The 23,355-nt window shown below is 36.9% G+C and overlaps 1 protein-coding gene across 1 annotated transcript in view; it reads left to right on the top strand.

The window, feature by feature from the left end:
- The window catches only part of ANGPT1 (angiopoietin 1), a 154,304-nt gene that overhangs the window by 88,806 nt on the left and 42,143 nt on the right, over positions 1-23,355 (top strand). Inside the window, exons 5-6 of the mRNA XM_085053408.1 lie at positions 7,219-7,346; positions 13,334-13,435. Coding sequence (XP_084909534.1) covers positions 7,219-7,346; positions 13,334-13,435 — 230 coding nt within the window. The remainder of the gene's footprint in view (positions 1-7,218; positions 7,347-13,333; positions 13,436-23,355) is intronic.

Genomic DNA, 23,355 nt, shown 5'->3' with positions numbered 1-23,355 from the left:
CTCGACATTCTGTCATTGCATCGTGTTTGGGGTTAGGACAAAGTGCTCCCTGAGACATTCAAAATGTGCATGTCTTATACTGTCATAGATTCTGAACATTTTAATGAAGGCCAGCATTTTCTATTGTCATCATTCAGCAAATGAATGTGCCTAAGGAAGGAATTCTAGTTTTATTTTCTCTCACCTTCTAAAACTCCCATGTGAATTCAAGGCAAGCTCCTGGGGAAATCTTGACTGAAAGATACAGGAGGTGCTTCTTGCCAATTAATGGTCCAAGTGAAAATAGAATTTTAAAAATTGTTACAAAGGAATAGACAGTAAATCAGAAAAAAATTGTACTACATAATCCATGATGTGCTTAAATACTGTACAAAGTATTTGAACCCACATGGCACAAAAAAAAAAAATCTGCAAAGATGATTTATGTGAAATACCATTAATAAGCATATTACAGATACTTCAGGCAATGTAAAAGATAATAGAAGGAGATTGCAGTAGAAATTGTAGGTGTAGGTGTCTTGTAAAGCATGGATGCAGACTTACTGACACTTTCAGTTAAGAATGAAGTGTCACCAGTTGGAACACTCTTGTTAAAAACTAGCAATGGGAAATTGTCCTTCACATGATCCATGTATGGAGTTCCTTGATATGGGACACTGAATGATTAAAATTAATGTGTCTTCAAAAATGTAACTGGTGGAGGAAGTGCTTTTGCTGTAAATTCCTGGATATGCTTTCCTGCATTTACATTGTTCTCCACTCATCTACTTTGGACATCTCTTCCTATTGAAGACTTTCTTTGGGCCATGTGTTAGCAAAGCTCTTGCAAAATTTTAGGGGCCCCCTGAGGAGAAAAGGCCCAAAGGAAAAGAAAATAAGAAGAAAATAAGTAATTATGAGGGTATAAGTATTAAAAAACAGATGATGGCTGAAAGATCAAGTCCAATGAGGAAGTCTTATGACTTCTAGGGCCCTGATGCTGGAGATGGGACACTGGAGAGGCTGGAGCTGCCAGCCAATGTAACTTGGTGTACCTGCTCTCATAACTTCATTTGGGAATAATGGGGCCTGGAAAATACAGTTTTATAAACTAGAATTGGCAAATTTATAATCTATAAACTTGATTATGGAGCAATAGTTCCCAGAAAATAAATATTTTATTCCAGTATGTCAAAATGAACTTTCCAATTTGCCAATGCCTGTTCTTTTTGTCAGATTCAGAGCAATGTCACAAAGAAATATTAGCTTTAAAAGCATTTTGGTAAATGCATATTTTGTTGAAAGGAAAATGCATGTCCAAACTCCAGTCCTATACTTCCTTCCACCTCCCTAGAAAACACACATGAGCATACAAGCAAGCACAACAACTTACCTGAGAAGACTGCTGGACTCCAAGACATACAGAAGTAGCTTTCATACTAATATCCCCCCATTTGGTTTCGGGTTTTTTTTAAGATAATGTTCAGACTTTATGGAGATGAAAATAAAACATAGAATTAATAAAGTAGGAAATAAAGTTGACATGGGAGAAAGTTTTGAATCAGGTGGTGACAGTTTGTCTTCATAACAACTTAGAATTGGGCAGTAAATGCATATGGGTTCATATTTAAAAATTTTACTTGACTAGCTAGATGCAAAAAACTTTCCTGATATTTTATCTATAAGAAGTACCTGAAATGTGTTTTTTTATTTTATGCATCTCAGTGGATTGTAATTTTCTAATTACTTTTTGCATTGGTTATATTGAGTGATGGTGGTGGTTTTAATAATCCAGAAATATGTTTTGTAGAAGAAAAAGTGTGTAAGAGAAGATGAAAAATAGTGTGTAATATGCATTTGAACGAAAATGTGCTTTGAAGTCCATTTAAAGAGGGAACCAAATGTGCTCTTGCATACTATCATTTCAGTTTGCAAGCATCCCTATAGTTATCTGGACAGAACTGCTGACTGAAATCAGCCTTCAGGTTTGTGCCTTTCCCTTTGGTTTGTGTGACTTTTGCAGCACAATGATGTTGTCACAAGGTTGTCTCATTGGAGGCAATAGCTGGGTGTCACAGTCACCTCTTAGGGTGCAGTTTGATGCTTGTTCTCAAGTGGAGGTTGGTATATGCAAGATGAGGACACTGAAACAGCAGACTGTAGCTCCAGCTGTGAGTCAAGTGACATCCTTTTGATAATATTGACCAACTGTTCCAGACTGGATTCTTCACAAGCCAGGTGCCATTTGCCATTGTAACTGGAACTTTGTTGGTGCACAGCAGCTGCACTCAAATGGCTGGGAAAGAGGTCAGAGACACAGGGTCACCTACAGAAGTGTAGGATTCCCCACCATGTGTCTGGCACCATGACAAGATCAAGGAGAATTTATTTGCTGTCTGGATCTGGACAGAAACTGCCATTTGGCAGTCCTTGGATAACTCTGTCCTGGAATGTAGCAGCTTTAGGTAAAAACCATCATTTTACAGCATTCTCTCTTTTGACTTTTTAGAAGCTGCTTGACAGGAGACATGAATTTTTAGCTAAGATACTTTTGATAGAACAGCTAAAGTTTACGTCAATCATATTTGCCAGTAAGATGTAGAGAAAGACTTTTCCTTTCTGACTTCAACAGCAGGAATAATTTTTCAAAGTGCCTCTTTAAAATTTCTGTAAGAAAATTAGATTTATGTAAATAAAACAGTGAAAAATTGAAAATATAATAATTCACTAAGACATAAGAAATCTGTGCATATCTATCCAAATAAGTCATTATAATGCAGAAAAACCAACAGTTGTTTTTCATTTGCTGTCAGTGACACTAAAGGACATAAGAGTATAGTGATTAACTCAGTCTCAACTGATTTCAAAAACATAGCAGTTCAGATCTCAAACAATTCAGGAAACATGATTGTGATTTTATTGATTCAGTCAACATTATGAACTGCATTTTAACATTCTTTATTGCTTACAGACAAGTTGTGCTATTCATTCACCAGATATCTGATGGAGACCTGAAAAGCAATGAGACAACAACTTAATTTTCTCAAAACCAACCAGAAATCTCAATTAGAAAAAAATCAAGTAGACTCTTTTAATTTTTTTTCCTAGTTGAGATGAGATTATATAATTTTCAGACAGCTAGAAAAAAAGACAGACATTGTATGTTTTCAATCTCATATTCCTGGAGGAGAACATTAAATTACTAAATATTTCAGAAGCTATTTATTCTTAGCAGTCAGTTGGTATTTCTGTAAACGTGGGCAGAAAAGCAAACATCCCCCATTTGTGATAACTGTTAGGAAATAAACTAATTTACTATTGATTTAATTTTACAACTGGTAGCAGAAAAATAGTCTCACTCTACAGAGAGGCACACATAACTACCAATCAGTTAAATTTCCCTGACTATTGATTTAGGAAAAAGCCCTATATATCTGATCTCTCTCACTTGCAAGCACAGGTAAACCTTTCTGAGAAAACAGAAGAGGCTACAGCCTCAGGTGCTGACCTTGGCTCTCTACTGAAGGTTAATGTCCTGTGAGCAGCCCTGGTGCTGTAGAGCCCATGGGTTAGCAGAGACCTCATTGATTTGGGTTCCTGTTCATCCACAGGGCCTGGCCAGTTATGGATGGTACTGCCTGTGCTGCCTGGACTCCACTCATCATCCAGAGCACTGAGGAAAAGAAATAGCTGCAGGACTGATAACTGAAAAATAATTCACATCAAGTAGGGAAAAACAGGTAGTGTAGCCCAATGAGAAAGTTACTGGGATAAAAATTAACCAGAAGACTTCTGGAAGTTCAGTGAAAAAAATTATTTTTATTGTTAGTTCTCCTTCTGTTCAGGAAAACAGGACTTTCCACATAGGCATCATTGCTTCAAAGGAACATGACTCCCTCACCATTTTATTCATCCAGAGAAGGCAATAAAAAAACCCTCCAGGGTTTCAAATCTTGGCTAAGCATTTAGGTTTAAAAAATGATAATATTACTTTGCTTGAAATGGATGTATATTTTTCTTCAGGTACATAAAACTCTGTCATAAGCATTGTATTTGAAAAGAGCTAAACTAACATTAGAGGTTGGTGTAAAGTCAATACCTTGAAGTTGACAAAGGAATTTAAAGATTACATATTTGGTTTTAGAACTAATTTATTTGAACTTTCTTACTTTTAAAAAAATTTACTTACAAATCTACGACATGTGAGCCAATACATCATTCAGGGACTGGACTTAATGCATAAAGGATTCAAGGTCTATGTAATGTTGTAGAAAAAGCAGTCTAGAGCTGCAGTACGTAGAAGTGGTTTGGAAATTGTATGGAATATTAAGTTAGAAAAACAACAGCAAACCTTAGAGAAAACATATTTTATCCTAAAAGCACATTACCAGTAACATTCCTGAGTATTAATTTTCTGTCAAGTTTGGGCTGTTCTTGTAAATTACAGTGTGATGTATTAACAAAAACTAAACTTGGTGCTTGTCATGCTTAATATACTTTGCTGTAATCCATAATAGTGCAGGTCCTTGTGAAGGAGCTGGGCTTTTCTTCCAGTGAGAACACCAGCTCCTACGAGAGGAAAAGAGGCACCTAAGGAAAGGCATCTGCTCCTGGCTACAGTAGAATATAGCCCCTGCTGCAAAAAACCCAAATGGGTATTGGATTGCTTAGCTTTTAGGAAATTACATGTTTTTTCTCTGTGATTTCAGCTACTTTAGTGGTCTGATTTTAGGTGGAAGGAGGGAATAAACTATATCTATGGCATTTATCTTTTTCACCTTTATCTCTCACGCAAAAATCATTTTTATTGTGGGGTTTTTTTTTTAGTTTTTAAGCCTGAGGAAATAATTTATTTCTAAGAATGCTTCCTAGAGATCCAGCTCTTGAGAAAATTACTTTCAAAGCTATTTGCTCTGATATTAAAATCTTACCTTATTTAAAGTGTTAATAATATGAACTTTAGAATATACTCATGATCTCCTTTGTCTCAGTTTAAGTTTCACTTACAAAGGAGCCAAATTCAAATTTCCTTTATTGACTCTTAGTTATTTCCAAGTGGTTTTCAGTGTGTGTGTAAGTTAAATAAGATGTAAGATAATCTCACTACACGCAGCTAATAAAATATAAGTACTTTAAGACTTAAGGAAATGAGCACTATCTCTGCACAACTGAATATAATTTTTAGACAGGAGAGACTGATGTCTCCAGTTGAAACAACAGCACTAGAGAAATTCAGGCACGAAAGAATGGATCTATTCTAAAGCCCTCTGAAATCAATGAGAGGCTTTGCTTTAACTCCTCCAGGCTTTGGCTCCAGCCCCAAAAAATTATTCAGGTTGGACTTTGGCCACAGATACCAACACCATCTGTTTACAGAAAGTACCGTGAAGTCTTTGATTAACACAAATCACAAAGGCCTCAGTTCTATGTCTTATCTAAAGAACAGCATCTTTGGGAGAGTGCACATTTGATGTGCACCTTGCTGAGGACCTTACTCCCTGCCATCTCACAGGGAAGTGTGCAATCTACAGCATTGCCAGACCTACCATTTCCAAATATGGCCAAGTTTCAAAGCCATTGACTTCCTAATTGATGTTCATATGCAAAGATATTAATTGGCTTTTATTTTTATTGATGGTGTTGAATAAAAAGAATAAATATGAAGCAAATACATGGAAGGAGAGAAGCAAAGGATTTTTGTTCCTTAAAATTTTAAAATAATAATATAAAACACATAAAAGAGAAAGATTAATATGATTCTTTTGTAAAATGTCTACCTAGAGAGCAGTGTAGTCTTACAGTCAGGATTGGATATCTCACTATTTTTCTATTTTCGCCTTTTCACGGAATTACCGAGGTAAAATGTTTAACCTTTCTTTCCCTCAGTTTCCCCATCTGTGGAATGGTATTAATACCAACTGTTCTGTCAGGAATTTGGCATCCTAAAATACTGCTCTGAGGTGTTCAAAGGGAAGAGGGTCTTCTCACTACAAGCCCTTGGCATTATTCTCCCTGTGACCAGGATAGTCCCACATGCTGTGCAAGGCCACTGCCTTGTTGCACATCAGTGTCATTAAACACCAGTTTTGCATCACAGGCCATTTCACTGAGAGTGAATAAAACATAGTCTCTTTTGTACCTATAACCCACACTTTCAAGCCAAAAGTGAAGAAGAAGTATCTGTCACCAGAGGATGAGTGTGTCTGGAAGACTTAAATATTGTATCCTTACTGTAGGGATTAATGAAGTGCTGGCCTGAACCCTGCACATCACTTAAGGATACGTTTCACTTTAAGAATCTGAACAGAAGGATGGATTTCCATGGGAATACTGATGTGCTCAAAATATGTGTTGTTGGAATGAAATCATATCCTTCATTATTGTGTGGGGTCATGCTACTTTTGTTTGTGAAAGTGAAGAACACTCTCAGATGTTAATCCTTCTGCAGAGAATTTCCTGGTTGTTCAAGACTGCAATCCTCAACATTTTGTACTCCTGATTCCTCAGCCCAGACTCATCTATATGTGGTCTTTCTGCAATGTACAGGATTAGGATCTGCACTGGTGTTCTAACATTAACTCTTTCCCTGTGCTGAGCCAAAAGGAATTCTTTAAATCTTGCCTCTAGACATCTGACTTCAGTAGCACTGATTTTTCTTTTATTGTATTCAGCCACCTTTATGAATATAGATGCAAAAAGAATTAAGTTATTTTATTTCAAAAAGTAAATTTAAGCAAGCAGCTGCCTTGCTCCAAGCTCCTATGCTGCTTAAAAGGCATTACTTCATTAATGGCATAATCTCTTTCCTTCCAGGGTCTGCATTGCTGTCTGTGGTGAGCATCTGTGTCAGAGCATAACGATGAACACAGTTTCCACCTTCATGTGCCATCTTTAGGGCATTCTTTGGCAACCTCCCAGTACAGCTTTAGTCAGAGGCAACACCTGCAGTGGCACAAAGCTTTGCACTCAGAAGGCATATGCTGTGTTACCTCTCAGTAGACAGGATGCTCTGTTTAGAGATTTGCATCATGACTTCTTCTGGTGCCTACTCTGTCATCTGTCCAAAAGTTTCATACTAGTTCTTAGAACTTGCCAAATGCATGAACTGTGCAAGAAACACAGTGCAATTTAGACTGTGCATTTTTAAATGGAATGCAATGTGCGAAAGTGTATTTCCTAGATACAGGAATGCTTATGACTGCTGTTGTAACTTATGTTACCATGATTTTTGTTTTGCAGTTTTACTAAAGAATGCAAAAAAGGAAGAAGAAAAGCCCTTCAGAGACTGTGCAGATGTATACCAATCTGGTTTCAACAAAAGTGGGGTCTACACTATTTATATTAACAATGTGTCAGATCCTAAAAAGGTAAAGACTGGGTTTATTTTCTTGTTAATATGATATTGCTCTGAACTTAAAGGAGCATTTTGAGTCTTTATTGAGGTTATCATTCCACAAACTATTGTACTGGTATAAATAACTTGTGTTATATTCAGTCTTTAAAAACTTGAATAGACAGAGAAAATTATTAACTGTATTGTTCCAGACATTCTTCTTTCCCGCTGACAGAGAATCCTTCCTAAGTTCCAACGTACACTCAACAGTTGACTCACTTCTTCCCACTTGGCAAGCTCAGTTGAATCAGGCTATGGCTGCAATTAAATCTGAGATAAAATTTAGAAATGGAATTGTAAAATGTGATAATAAGGAAGCTGATCAAGGGGATTATCTGGTAGCACAGGGAAAGGAATAGCTGAATGAGTAGTTTTTAAAGATAAAGATTTACAAAAATCCTGCTACTTTTGTAGGGGACAGGGAAAAGTGGTTTTGGCTGTAAGGAATGCAACACACTGAGTATTAGCACTGCTTGAAATGATGAAGCATCTATACCCATCCTTCTCAAAAAAGAGACTTGGGAGGGGTGTTTTTATATGAAACTTAAGCATTAGTCTGTAAAGGAGACTACATTTTTGCACAACTTTTGTTGCTAAGGTATCTGAGTGAGTTGGGGCCACAAACATGAGAGGATAACCTAAGCCTGACTTATCCATGGAGGAATGTTGGCTGTCCCTCTCACAGGGCATTATTGGGAGAAGCCACCAAGACTAAGGGCTGATTACCTGGGAGAGGAAAATAGGGTGGTGGCAATAAAGTGGGCCAAACAGGTGGGAGGGAACCACTTCTGCCTAGTGAATTTATTCTTACTGCAGTAAAATGAACAGAAACAAACAAAAAACGACTGTAAAAATATTACCAATATTATTGTTTATATTATTATAAGATATGTAAAACTTATTCCTAAATTGAGTTTGGTGTTATTAGAGACCTTTGGAAGCCTGTAAATGTCAAGATGTTACAGCTTAACAAGGAATTAAGAGTTCATTAAACCAGAGTAGAATTGGGGTGGTAGAGCTTTATGGGCCAAGATCAATATAATTCTGGTGAATATGAATGGAAAAAATAATTGACATGACATAAAATACAGAAATCCCTTTAAGCATTACTGAGCAGGATAAGAATCAAAGCAGTTCTGTAGAAGCTCCACTCAAAAAAGAGATGTAACATCTATGTCCAAATTACATGTCCCAACTGGTGGAGTTTTCTTAGCCTTACTGAAGTTCATAAACCATGCCCAGAAGCTGGACTGCAAATAAAACCTATGAAAGCACTGTGACACTGATGTTTTTGGTATATTTACTCCAAACACCTCACTGGCAGTATAAGGACGTTGACACAGTGGAAGCCACCGTGTGTTTCCACTATATCCATGTTTACAGATGCTGCTATCAATCAACACAGATATCACAGTTCAGCTGGTATTATTGCATTATGTTTTCCTGGAGGGTTCCTGTTTTAGCAAGAGTGTGTGTTTCTGTATGTTGAGGGCATTTCTGGAACCACCTTTTTCTGTCTTGCCCTAGCAATAACACAGCAAGAGCTGATCCCAGGCATGTTCATGCTAGTCAAGTGAGGAGTATGATTGCTTTAACAGGTGTTTTTTCAGATATTAAGGTCATTTAAACAGGCTGCAAGGTAGTGCTGTGCAGATAGCTGAACAAACTCCAGCTGAGATACCTTCAAAATTACATCAATGCAGCACTGTGCCAGCACTAATTATCCCGGAGGTAGCACCATGCAGACACAGTTAGATTGCTCTAATATCCTGATAGGTACTCCATGGAGATATCCTTGCTTATTTAAAGCCAGCTTAGTTATCTGGATTACCACAATGCAATGCACAACTGTGACATGTCTTAAGAGGCCTAATATATTGTTACCTTCTGTAATACAGCCACTGGCAACTATCTCATTCATAGCAATTTTATACATCAGGTCATGAAAATATATCCTCATTTCATTTTATATTTTCTAAAGGATACTTTCTAGAATCCTGATATTCAATGTAAAATATCTTTGTCATATATACAAATATTACTCTCAGTTCTAGTGTTAAGTTGTTTTCACATTCATATATTCATTAAAAAATTATCCTTCATGCTTACAGGTCCATGCCATTTATAGGCCTCATTTTTATGTTCTCTCGCATGCTTTAGACTACAATTTTTGTTTCATGTTCCTAGCTTCAAGAGTTCATTAATTTAGTTCATTAGTCTTCAAGTCCTGCATCAAAAATTAGTGATTAATATCTGTTTAAAAGGATCTTAATATTCCATATTTTTGATATAGAAAGAGAAAAAGATAGAATTAAACTATTAAGCTAATTAATCTGTTTACTCTGATGTGTGTATGTGCAGTGCCTGATAATGTGGACAAATGATTGTTCCAAGTGAAAGAAAAGCCAAAAATCCTCTCAGCCCCCACAAAGATGGGGTCAGCTACAGGGGAAGAAGGCTTCTGATGAGCAAGGGAGCAGTCAGAGAGAGGCTGTCCCCATTTTGGAGTTGAAGGAACCAAGTCACCTTTGGGAGTCAAAGCAGACCAGGTGTGATTGGTCTGACTGCAAACACAACCTCTGCATTTCCCCTTGGATCAATGTATTGACTCATGTTGCAGTTTAAAGGATATTATAGCAGACCTTACTCAAGAGCGTCGCTACCCAGCCCAGTTCAGTGCCTCAGAGCTCCAAACCCCCTGTCCCAGGGCTGGACACTGCGCTCTCACCGGCCAGGGAGCCATAAGGCTAGCTCTGGTTTCGTCTATTCTTCGCAACCGGTGGTGATAAAGGAGGCGAGGAGGGTCTATGCACGATGTCCATGGAAGATTTTATTCACATGATGCACCAGAGTCCAAAGACCTCCCAGAGGCAGAGATGCCTCATGGGCAAAGACCTCACATGCACAGCCACATGTGCACAGATATCCCTGGTGCACAGACACACTGGGTGCATAGACATCTTCATGGCAGAGGCTGAGCAGTTTTCTGGGGAAACAGAGGGGTGGGGACAGTACATAGCCAATGGCTCCTGGGCACAGGGGAGGTACATGGGCAGGGTTGGGGTACAGGAGACAATAGGGAAAACCCGAGGGAGTGGCCAGGACCACATGGGGTGGGGAAAGCAGGACAATAGGAGAAGGTTAAACACATTAAGGAAGGCGTGGGTGAGGAAATTGCAGGTTTTATACAACAGACTCACTCACTGTCTCTTCTAATGCCCTCACAAGCATGACTTTTACCAACTTCTGTGTGACCTACACTGAAAATGGAATGTTATCAGCTGCTGCTGGGGTCTGTGTATCTGTGTCTTTATGGTTCTGCAAAAGTAATTGCTGTGACTGTGGTCTCCACTCCTTCCCCTCTACTTTCTTCTCGTGGACTTCCCACTCAATGGGTGCCGATGCTCTCTCTGAGCATATCTGACAGAATTTTGACCCATTAAATGTATGCTATCCCCTGTACTGTGCAAAATGGTAGCCACAATAGCTGTCATCAGACTCATTTTCTGCGTAGCAGAGACACATTCCTGAACCTCAAAGGTCTGGTCTTGAGCTTGTTTCTCCATGGCAACAATGTAGACCTGTGATGTCTTAGTGTGCAAGCACTTAAAATCCAATTTGTAGTAATTTCCCATCTTCTACTTATTTTAAAATTAAGCTTATCTCTGAATGCAAACGATAAAATTTTTAATAATTTAATCCATAAAGTTAGAATAAGTAGAAGTAATCCCATATTTGCCTTTTAGGAGCTTGAGAATTTTTACCCATGTGTTTAAGGAAGAGCAAGAATGAAATATTTTGGATTCTCTTTTATTCTAAATCAGGTTATTTTATTAATTAAAAATAATCAGAATCTAGAGATGCACACAAATTTAGTCACTTTTTATCATACTTTTCTAATAGAGGGTTAAGTATTAGAACATGTCAAACTGTGTTTAACAGCTGAGTGCCTTGATCTTTTCTGGGACAGACAAGGCTAGGGCTAAGCACAGTAACATCTATAGTCACCTTGGAACTCCTGTTAATATGTGCAGGTGTTTGTGTCTACCATGGTGGAACATGCCAGACCACACAATAAAGGCTAGTGAAAAATGTGCTGCTGGCAAATCTTTATTTCAATGTGCAGTTTTCTCTTTCAGTTTGATATATGATTCAGAAAATTTCAGGATTTTTATAGGTATTTCATTATATTGTAGTATGAAAACCCCAAAATTTGCGTGCAGGTTTGAAATGAGTAGTCTTAATACAGTTTAGGATTTAATGCTTTAAAAGTTGGCAGTGGATTCATGGGGGCTTGAAATGACTTATAAGGAAAGTAAATCCATCTATTAGAAATTCTCACTGTAAATCAGACTAAAGAAATTAAATCCTGTAGATAAATGTTTTGACTCACAGTGGCTTCCCTGAAGAAGGAATAGAGCCAAAATGTTAGTCTAGAAAATTGTGGGTTTTCTTGTGGTTACCCTGAATCAAGTTCACCTTTGCCCTGGTATTCTATTTCCTTCCTGTACTTTCACAGGGACTTCACTTGGCATGCCTGGTGCAAATTAAAACAAAAACACTTGCATATTGTTGCTATGACAGTTCTTATGAGTAGGAGAAATTTAGAATGGCTTTTCCTGAGGGTAGAATATGGTTCTCTAGTCAACTGCAGGACAAATTTTTGTTAAACTGTGTTGGATAGTAACCTCCAAGTTGCCAAAACAACATAAAGCTTTAAATTACTAACCAGTGCTAAATGGATTGACTCTTGTTGACGTGAGTGCCAAAAGCTAAACCCCTTCAACCCTCTTAAATACTGACATCTTACTTAAAAAGCAGAATACAGCTATTTAAAAGCACAGACAAATGAAATTTAGGATAGTTGCAGTGTCAATATGGCATGGATGAGTACAGGGGAATGAAATGAGGAAAATTTGGTTGAATGAGTAGCATTGAGAAACTTAGTCAGATCTTAAAATCAAGTGTCCTACAAAAACAGGAACAAAAATTATTACCACTTGTCACATACCAAAATAAGCAAATGCACAGGCAATATTTTCATTTTTTCATCATTTAGTTTCTATATTTTTGAAAGGGTAACGTAAAAAAAAGTGAAGTGAATGAAAATTAATATCCATTTTTATTACTATGTGGATTATTTAAGAGTGGTAACAGATTTCAGTTTACACAGTATTCTAACATCAATGGTCGGCAAAATGGTCAATTGTTTCATTATTCTTTATACACGTTACCTTTAGTATCTAAGTTGTAATTTTATTAGTGCAATGCTGGCAGGGTATGATCTTACAAATTCAGTACAGATCTTAGCTTCTGAATTTGTCTCACAGACCTCTGTTCTTTAGCCTGTTTCTATTTATGTTCTCTGTCAGTATAGGCAGTTTACTCTGAGGTTACCTGTTCCCATTTTGGGACACTGCTGGGAACACTGTAGATAATGTTACAATTAAAAGCAAAGCAGAATAACCTCATCTGTGCTACATTTCAGACTCCTACCATGAGTGTTTTCTGTAAGAATCTCAAGATTCTTTCTGAGACCGAATGACACTGCTAAAAGCCATAGAAGGCATTATTATTACTGAAAGAATTACTCTTGCTTGTTAAGAGGAAGAGAGTGGTTTCAGGGGCACTGCAGGGAAAATAGAAAAATGAACATGGAGGGAATGTGAAGGAGAAAGCTGAAGAGGCAGAGGGGGATGATGGAGAGATGTTCTTGGGTGATGTACTGAAACAAGACATTAGTGAGAGAGTTACACTATAAACATAATGAGAGAACTTGTTAAAATCAAATGACTGAGAATGTCCTTGAGGGAATAGGGCATGAGTCCACAGGAAAACACCCTTCCTTAATACTGTTATTCATGAATATTTTTCCCCCCTCTAAGATGACAGGACTCCAATACAAACTTGTGTTATTATTTGTTTGGGTTTTTCAATTTTTCTTTGTTATTTACTGCATAGGTCTTTTGCAATATGGACATTGCAGGAGGAGGATGGACAGTTATACAGCACCGAGAAGATGGAAGTCAGGATTTTCAGAAAAGCTGGAAAGAATACAAAATGGTAAGGTGAAAAATGTGCAATAGTTGTACAATTCATACAAGTGTCAGATTTCAAATACTACTTCCTATTGTCCTAAATAGTTCTTCCTATAGTGATGTGGTATGGTCCTGCAGTCTTTCATTAACTACCTTTTGTCACGTTTGTTACTCCTGAAAATAACAATATCCTTTTTACTCAGTTAGTTGAGTATTATTTCCCATAATTTAGAATTTCTTTCAGATAAGTTACTGATATAACCTGTGAGGGCTTTAGCAGCAGTGCAGGTTGGTGGCCTGAATTCACCAACCTTCACCAACCTTCTTCAGGTTGGAGAAGGACAGAATGCTGCTGTCTTGTCTCTCTGCAGTTTTGACTTGATGTGATGTTAATTCGTAATAGGCATGTGATGATGTTCCTAAGGCATGAATGTTTTCAGCTGAGGGGAACTCATTCAGAAGTTGGAGCACCTCAGATAGGAATAAAAATTTTTACTGGGGTTTATCCCAAGTCATACAGCACCTCTGCCAATCAAGTTAATGTACTGGAAATGTTGATACTTCAAATAGGATTACAAGAAAATAAATAACTTACCAAATTAAAGATGACATGACTTCAAGCAGGCTATTTTCCCTTTGCCAACTCAAAAAAAATTGTTACTCCAATCTAAATAACTTCTTGGTTTTTTTCATTCCCTGCCTGATCAAACTTTCGGATGGACCTCCTTTCTCTGAGTCCCTGAGGACTGGCTTAGATTTCAACAACATTCCTAGTGAGGTTTTCAGCACTGTGTTATCTGCCTGGCAGAGAAAAGGTTTTTTCTACAGTTTTTGAAAAGAGAATTTTAAAAGTTTAAAAATAAAAGCAAGTTCAGTTCAGTAAAAATTTCTATGGGAAAAATTCTGTTGCAAAACTTACAATTTCAGAAATAAACATATTATCATATTATTGAACCAAAATCTAATTTTGGGTTCTATTGATGCTTTATTTTCAATATTTTTATATTGCTTGAAAATATAAATTATAAATTATAAAAAATAGTATTTTGGGTCAGACTCCTGCTCCTATGGATAACTAGAAGATGTAATCTGTTTAGTAATATATATTAACAAACATGATATTAAAATGACAAAAATACTTTTAATACAATTACAGAAATGGAATTTTCTTTTAGAATTCATATTGTTTTAATTTAGCGGAAAACTTGAAAACTGTTTTACTGGATTTTGGTTCAGAACCAAATGAAATATAAAGCATCAAATTATTTTGGGGGAACAAAAATTTGAAGATTCTACCAGCTTTATTTACCAGAGGAAATTAGAATTTGTGTGTGCAACCTACATATTGACTTTTAAAATTTATACATATCACATTAATGATTTTCTCAGTTTTTATCTCCTGTGCTTAGGCAATTTAAGAGATACAGGCCTTTATAAAGTTTTCCCATGTGGCCATTTTTTATATATCCCTTCACTTAGTAATTTTCCTCTGCTTTTCCTTTACAATACTGTGAACCTGTTCAGGATTCGATTATGTTGGTTTTGTCTAGTTTGGGCAGTCTGAATTAATTTTGCTTCTCTTTACCATATACTATTTTAAGAGATCATTTACTTCTACCGAATAAAAAGGATCCCTTTTGGATTTTTATTGAGAGTTTATCCTATATGTCACGAAACAAGATGGGATTCAGCCTTGCTGTGCTTCTCTGAACTGTTTCACCAATCTTAGCCCTGTTTTGTGGTTATCACATAACACCAAGTGCTGAATGTAGAATGGTAGAGGCTGGTGGGCTCTCTGTCTATCACTGGGATATCTGAGGGCGTCTGAGCTTCAAGGCAATAACACCACCAATGTAATTCTTTGGTTGTTCAGGAGGGTGTGTGATGTCTGCTGGACCTCCCCCCCTCTCCCTCCTGACACATTTACCTGGCATTTCTTCCACTGGAAAGTGGGTACTGTGGTCTGGGAACACCATGGCACTTAGGCTTACTTGGAGCAGTTGGACTCAATGTGTGTTTTCTCAGCCTGTAGTTCAAATAGAGCTTTCCAGTTTTGTTAAAGTATTCTTCTTGTGCTAGTATCTCATTGGGGTCCTAAAGCTAACAGAAATAATATCATAATATAATAACAGCAACAGTAAGTCTCTGGGAGTTCTTCTATTTCCAGTGCATTTAGCTCTTATTGGAAAGTAATCTGGTAAGCTGTTGAAGTTTTTAAGCTATGAGCAAATACTGATTGCCAGCTTCTGAGCTGGACAGGAATTCAGGCCACCAACCTGCACTGCTGCTAAAGCCCTCACAGGTTATAGGCTGTCCAGGGGTAGGAGGCCACTGCACCTATTCTCTGACCCTAAGCTGAGATCCTTGCAGCAGCTTATGTGGGAAAGGGTGGACGTGGAGCAGTCTCTGGAAGGGTGACAGTGCTGCTGGGTGACAGGAGTCACCTGACAACAATGAGGCAGTCTTTGTCTTTTAGATGCAATTTCATGCTGGTGCCTTCAGCTTACATGGAAGTACTTCAATTTCTGTTCTAGACACCAACACAGGAAAAACATTAAATGAGAGATAGGGTAGCCATAAACCTTTTGAGTAGGAAATGTACAACTCCATTCATACATAAATTGACACAAAGTCAGTGATACTACAGCAATAATGGTACTAACTTTTCCTCCTGTTTGTTTTTTTTTTTTCCCTCCATTTCCACTGGCATTCAGTCTCCACTCTGGATAATAAAATATCACTCTCTTTGGTATCTAAAACTACAGCTAAGGAATGCAAAACCTTTTCTGCAGATTTACTGGTATGCAAGATTGGCTATGCTATCTTCTTGCTAAGGGCATATGTTCTTACCTGTACCCTTCAGTTTAGTTGTTAGCCATATGGTATACAGTGCAATTTGTAGCTTTGCTTCTAAGAATTCATTTCTGACTAAGAAATCTCTTGGGCCATTTGAGTTTTTTACATTCAATAGTAATTGGAATAAATTCTGAGAAAATCCCATAAGTTCATCCTTCCATCCTTCCCTTATCATTATCTACTATATCCTTTCTTTTGCATTTTGCAATGGATTTTCTGTTATGGTGTTTGTTGCTTATCAGAAAAAATTGAAGTGGAACAATAAATAATTTCTTTAACAGCAGGTGAGATCACCCTGAAGCAAGTTTCAAGCATTTTTCCTATTTCCTTGCCTGAGTAAATGTAAATGTAAAACACTATTAAGAGTTCTGCTCTCTAGAGGGGAATATCACTTAGAAAACTATTGCTTGCCATCTGCAAACCTAAGACCCTTTAGAAGGGGGGTTTTCCAAAAGCTTACTGTCTAAGACACAGTTTCTGGCATTTATTAGGCAGTTATTAGCAATAATCAAATCTGAGTAAATGGTTAGCTCATGTGCTAACTTGGCTGTCGAGTCTTCTTGATCATTTTCCAGTTTTCAGTTCTTGGATGAATGCACCTTTCCCAGTGACTGTCTCCATTTTTGCCAAATTAGGTGATGGAGTATTGGATTCCCTATTCTCTAGCCTTTTAGCCTGTCTAGTTGAATAATTCCCATGAAATTCTCAGAGTTTATTCCACACTTGATAGCCCAACATTCACTGTGAGTTTTCTAGGGGGCCTTCTTCAGGGTCAAGTCTGTTGGGAGTTTCCTCAGCCATTTAAAATTATTTTCTTGCTTTTTCTCTTTGGAGAAAAACTCTCAATAGGTATTTGAAATTGCATGCCTTGGCCTGCTCACAACAATGTTTTTCCTAGCAAGATTTTTTTTTCCCTGCATGTCAGTATTTAATTGTACTCTATGACTTAATTGATACTTTCCACACTCCAATGAAAAAAAGTTATCACTTCTTTTAATCATTCATAATGTCATGAGCTAGATTAGGATCACTTGTACATAGTACACTCAAGGATGAATTTCTAAGCTTTATGGCAACCACTTCCTACCTTCCTGACCAGAAGTTGTTTTTTCTTTTGGTTTCTTTGAGGCAAGAATAATGTTCAGCGTTAAATTCCACATTCCTTTAATTTCATGTTCCTGATTAGCATCTAAGAGCCCAACAACAGTTCAGGGCTTAAAACGAGTTTTCTGTCAATTATTTCAGAATTATCAGTAACATTTGTGTGTGCCTGAAGAGCACATCTACAAAATCACTTCAATTTCTGTTGTGGTTTCTTCTTTTTCTTTTCTCCTTAAAACTGTTGGGTGTAACTGATGGCTATCTCCATAGTGCCAATATGGTATGTCACTGAAGCAGGATAATTTATGTTCTTCTGTGGCTTAATTTCTTCACACACTGAGAGCCAGACCACAGAGTTAGTCACCAGAACTTTCTCAGGAAGTATTTCTGGATGCAATTCTAGTGGGCATTTTTACATTATGTTATCTGGAATAACCTGACTTTCCTCTGAGCCTCAGTAAATTTTAGCTGTTTTAACAAGTCTGGTGATCTGTTTCTTCTGCTTCCTTAAAAGAGAGCCAAACACATTTTTGGACTGCAAGTCTCTAGGCATGTTGGTTTTTACACTTTTTTATATGCTTCCTACAGTTCATCTCTATTAGTAAGCTCTTGTTTGGACACAGGTCCCAATCATTTCCTAGAAGACCTTCTAGTTTGTAAGTCAGGTTGCTGGTCACATCGTGTTTTCATCTTGCTAGTTTTTGCAAATTCTACGTGCCTGAATTGTACATAATAAGAGTTACCATTCCAACAAAGACTTTATTTCTCAGTGCCTTTGTTCAGTTCATTCTGAAAACTTCTAGATGTTACTTACATTTAATTTTTATTCGCAAACTATTCAGCTCCTGTTTTAGAATGTGGCCTCCTAATTCCTTTTATGGTCCTCTTCTGCTGTAAGCCTTGTTTTAATTTCTCTTGTGACAGTTTTGGTTTCAGTTTTAAATTCTGTTATTCTCCCTGCCCACCTTTCTTGTCTTTAAACTCTGACATTTCTTTTGTTCCATATTGCTTCAGTAACAATGTTAACTTGCCCATTTTTTTCATTCAAAATAGGTCTTCACCACCATTAACATTGTAATTGTCTTGAGCAAAGAGGCAAGCTGTTGTACTGTTTCCTCTTGGAGCATTAACTCATGATGGATATTTCTCTGTTGTAGTTTTATCCATTTAAAAATAGTGTTCAGGTTCTATTTTATCCCCAAATACTTGAAGAATCAAATTACAGACAGAGCTTCAACCCCTTTCAATTATTAGAATATTGTGTTCATCACTTTCAAGTGAGATGATGACTGTGTAAAAATGTATAAAGCCCATTTTAGAATTGTTTGTGTAAGCTTATTGATTCTGGTTCCACTATCTTAGTGCAAAATAACTTCAGATGTGGGTGGGTTTTTGAAACAAAAATTACATAAACCATATGGCTTGGCTGAGAAAAAAAAATTGCTCATAATTTGAAAGCTCATACTGTGGGAACAATATCTTTCATAATTCTCAGTTTTGTTAAAGCTAGATATTTTGATTGAATTTTCATTCCCTTTCTGGATTATAACTATTTAAGGTATGTTATGCATTGTTACAGTCATGAATCTTCACACTTCTTGATAGGCCTGCCCCTGTGGTCTTTAAAAGAGAGCTCAAAGAATATCAAACAGATCTGAAGGTGATAACACTGATCTGCCTGTGACTGTTCCACATTAAATGAGTTTGTCAAAACCTCATTTTTTCAATCTTCATTCATGCCAAACTTTTTCCTAAAGTGTAAAGAAAACAAATTGCTGGGAGCTAAAAAATATATTCCACTGCAAGTATACAATAGAGCTCCTTGGGGTCACAGGATGTCAAGGACTAAAATGGCCATTGAAATCAGCTTCACCTAACCTCTGTTAGGGAGATTTAAGAAGATGTTGCTGTTCACAGGTGATGAGCTGAAACTCATCAGCTTTCCAGTTTATGATTCGTAATTTTGATAGGAATTTAAAATTAGGAATCTTTTATAGTTATGTGAAAAATGTACACACACATACTAGACAGAGATTCCTCACTACCAACAGGCCTGTGATTTTATGACACTAGATTTCCTCCAGTGATTTTGGAACAAACTATGTTCAAGTCATCTATATTTAGGTCACCAACAATAACACACAGAAATAAAAGCTAAGCAAAAAAAAAAGATTACACTTAAATGTACATATGATTAGATAGGTAAACCTTAAAATAGGGTTATTAATTGATCTCATGTGGGCATAAATTTTCACTTGCACTGTTATTGCTCCCAAATTGTTTGGTTATGAAGGATCCTCCCAAGTGCAGCATATGCAGCTGCTTCTGAGAGATATCTAATTATATTTCATGATAAGAACCCATGTCTTTCTTCCAATGAGAGCTTTAGTGTTTCACTCTTTTTCAGAGAAGGGTTGGAGACCCTCCTCTTATTTGACTCATTCTTTCTTTCTCAGCTACTAGGTCATATGTGTACCAGCACACTGAACAAGGTCACAGCCTGTGTGTGTGAACAGTCTTGTGACAAAGCATTGTCATCACTAAATTTTAGAGGAATTTTGGTCTGACTCAAATGACATGCACAAATAATGCCCAAGCAGTGACAGGTAATGAGCCATTCTCAGATGACAGCTGGCATAGGGCTTCTTTGGTGTTAGATCAGAGACAGTTCCAATGTTAGCGCAGCAAATTTTCTGGTTTGCTTTCTCATGCTTAGCAGAGCAGTCAGGGCTGTTCAGAGCATTCTTCACAGCTTCTTCTTCCCCCTGCAGCTTAGTGAAATGCTTATGAAAGAAAGAATTATCGGTTCAAAGAACTTGGCAGGTATTTTGAAGATAACCTTGGAATAGGAAAGGAATACAAAAAGTTTTCTGGAAGGAGGAGAGCCTTTATAAAGATAATCTGTACTACATCCATCCATTTAGCTATTAGCTGGTGATGAATCCCAGAATTTTCTCAGCAGACATGACTTTGTGGTTTTCCCCTGCCAGTTGCATGAAGCAGTTTATAAAGTGCCTTGAAATATCAGCAGGGTCTATTCTGCAAGATGAAGGATTTGAGAACAGGATGGACCTGTGACAAAAGCAGAAACTAGGGAGTGCGTGACCTTGGAAAAGACAGAAGTAATGTTGCTTCTGTAGTGCAAACAAACCAGACAGGTTAGGAGTAGTGGTGGCCTTGAATTAATATGTTGAATGAAAAACTTGTAAGGGGAGTTATGATTACACAGGCATTAAAAAGGCACATTCAAGACATAAATAATTTTGTAACATATAGTAACACATTCATTACTTATGACAGTATGCTTCAAAGTCACAAGTTTCTTACATCTGAAATAAAATAATTTGCTTCAAGATACTGGGATAGATGACATGTAAGTAATTTGTTTCTTTCACACATTCACCAAGTAATTTGGATAAAAGGAAATGATTTTTGGTGACTGGAATGTGTATTAAGATATTATGTGAGTAACGCCTTTCACAGAGACCCACCCTTCTGTGATAAAGAATGGCATGTCATGCTGGTTTAATAAAAAGTCACTTGTGACTGAAACATTTACTGAGATAATTGTTGCTTTCATTGGTGCTATAAAAAGAGACAGCATTTTCTCTACTTCTCCTGAGATCTAAATCCAGTATGTCCAGTAGAGATAGACATGATATTAAAGTGGTGAGAGACCATGTTTCATTTTGTGAAAACATGCTCATGAAACCCTTCTGGTCCTGACCAAAGCTTAATCTAGTGTAAATTTCAACAGAATTATGTAAGGGAGCAAGAATGAAACAATATTTGCCTCAGAGTGAGTTGGATCATTATACTGGGCATCAGAGATGTTACTACAAAAGGAAGCATCCTCTTTATTTTGGAGAATATTTTTGGATGTAAAATTAAACACAATTTTGTGTTGGAGCACAGTTGTGTTTTAAATTTGTTATGCTCAGCACAGTCTTTCCTAAGCAAACATTACTGGACAACATCAGTTTCAAGAGCTGTGTTGACACACAGATATATACTTGTACCTGCTTTGCCACCAGTGCTTCAATTTAACAGCATTAATTTATACTGATAAGACTCATGTGGCATTCCAAAGGCTGTTAATAAATTTTATGTAATGATATCAAGATTTAGCTTAATTATACTAACATTCTCTAGTAGGGCACCATGAGAAAGATTAAAGTCATTAAAGAATTGTTCTAATCACAAGATGAAAATGCTGTATTAGAGGAGCCAGGTGAGATTCTGTGATGTTGCTTTTAAAATCTGTGACTTGAAAATATAGTAGAATTGCAGCAGAGGTCTTTCCAAATTACAGTTGTGTGCTCTCATCATGGAACAGCATTCTTTCCAGGCAGGAGGGTCTCCTGTGTGATCTGCTCCATTTGGAATTTACTGGAGCAGCTCTTTGCTTCGGGGCTCTTGTCAAGTGAGAACTGTAACTTTTTGACTCTGATGTCAGTCATCTTCTGTTCTTGTTCAACTGTTTAGAGTACCAGCTGAGCCCAAGTAGGCAATTCAAAAGCAATTCATAAATTTGATGCTTGCTCTATTTAGGCAGATTATGGGGCTGAAACTCAAGTCCCTTCTCAGACTCACAAACTTTTTGTCTTTGCTGTAGCATCTACACTCCTAGTCATAATCATCTTTTCTACTTGGGATTAATTGGTTTATTTGGAGAAGAGAATTAAGTCCTATGTCACAAACGCTTTTCTTTTTGCCTGAAATGAACAAAAATACCTTTTTTTAGATTTTTTTTCTTATATTTTGCATATTTAGTCCTAAAAGTTATAATTTCTTTCTTTGCAAATAATGAACCAGAAAATTATCTGAAGCCCAAAATTCATTTTTCTTAGTGCACAAAAAATTAGTTTTCTTCTTTTTGATACATACCCATGTCCCTGGGATATTCTTACTAGGAGCCACAATAACTGTCTGTACATTCCTAGGATCCACTTGTCCTAGAGGGAAAAAGGTGGTTTGGGATACTGTAATTTGTCTCAATAAGAAATATTCTCCAGTTTTCAGTTACATAGTAAGGAAGTTAGATTGAAATCCAGGCCTGAGGAAGAGGTACTGGTTATTTATATGTAGGAAATGTATTTAGGCAATGGAGCTGTTTTGGGCCCCTTGCCCAGCCAGAGGTAACCTTTGTGTAAGGTTTGCACTTCATTCTGTCACTGTGATTCTTATTTATTGGGAATTTTGCTGCTAAAGATACTGTGTGTGTTTGAGAAGAAAAAATAAAAAATTAACCTAATTTCAGTGTGCCTACTAATACATTTAGTCTAGAGTTAAGTGCAACAGACTGAATTGCTGCAGATTATGAACAAGATTTTGAGACAGATTATACAGACATTTAGCTCTTTATTTAAACTGACAATTGTGGCTAGCACAGGTTTTTCCCATGAGAAATTTTCTTGTGTTTTATAAATAAAGATAAAGTTTGGATGTTATTGGAACAGTGTCCCAGAACTTGGACAGTGCAGGCCTGGCCAATCAGGCCTGGGGGAAGGCTTCTGACTGACCAATCTGGGTGACTTTTGAAAACTCTATATATGTGATGAAATCAAAACAATAAAGGTCATTCCTTCTTGCCACTGAGAACTGGTGCTTTCATTACTCTGCTAGCTGCTCAACAGCGACAGACAATAGTTTAGTTTTCATTTTAGTCTTTTGAGAAGGTATCTCTGGCTTCAATCAAAACATATTTTTAAAATCTGCCAACAAATATTTGTTAGTATTTCCCAGAAATAAATCTAATTATTTAGCATTGTTTTCCCATATTCTTTTAAGTTAACACTAAATAACACATATGTTGTCTGAAGAAATTGAAGTAATTTCTATAAACCACAATTTTTTTTCAAACAACAGAATGAATAATACAATGTGATGGGAATGAAAGTATACAAGTACAAAAAAAAGTATACAACCTCTTTTTAGAAATTATCTTTTTAAACAATGTCTATTCCACATTCTCAGCTAAGGCAAGAG

This window comes from Lichenostomus cassidix, chromosome 2, assembly GCF_008360975.1.
Source record: "Lichenostomus cassidix isolate B80296 chromosome 2, HeHo_3.0, whole genome shotgun sequence".
NCBI lineage: Eukaryota > Metazoa > Chordata > Aves > Passeriformes > Meliphagidae > Lichenostomus > Lichenostomus cassidix.
This window is presented reverse-complemented; position numbering and strand designations above follow the sequence as displayed.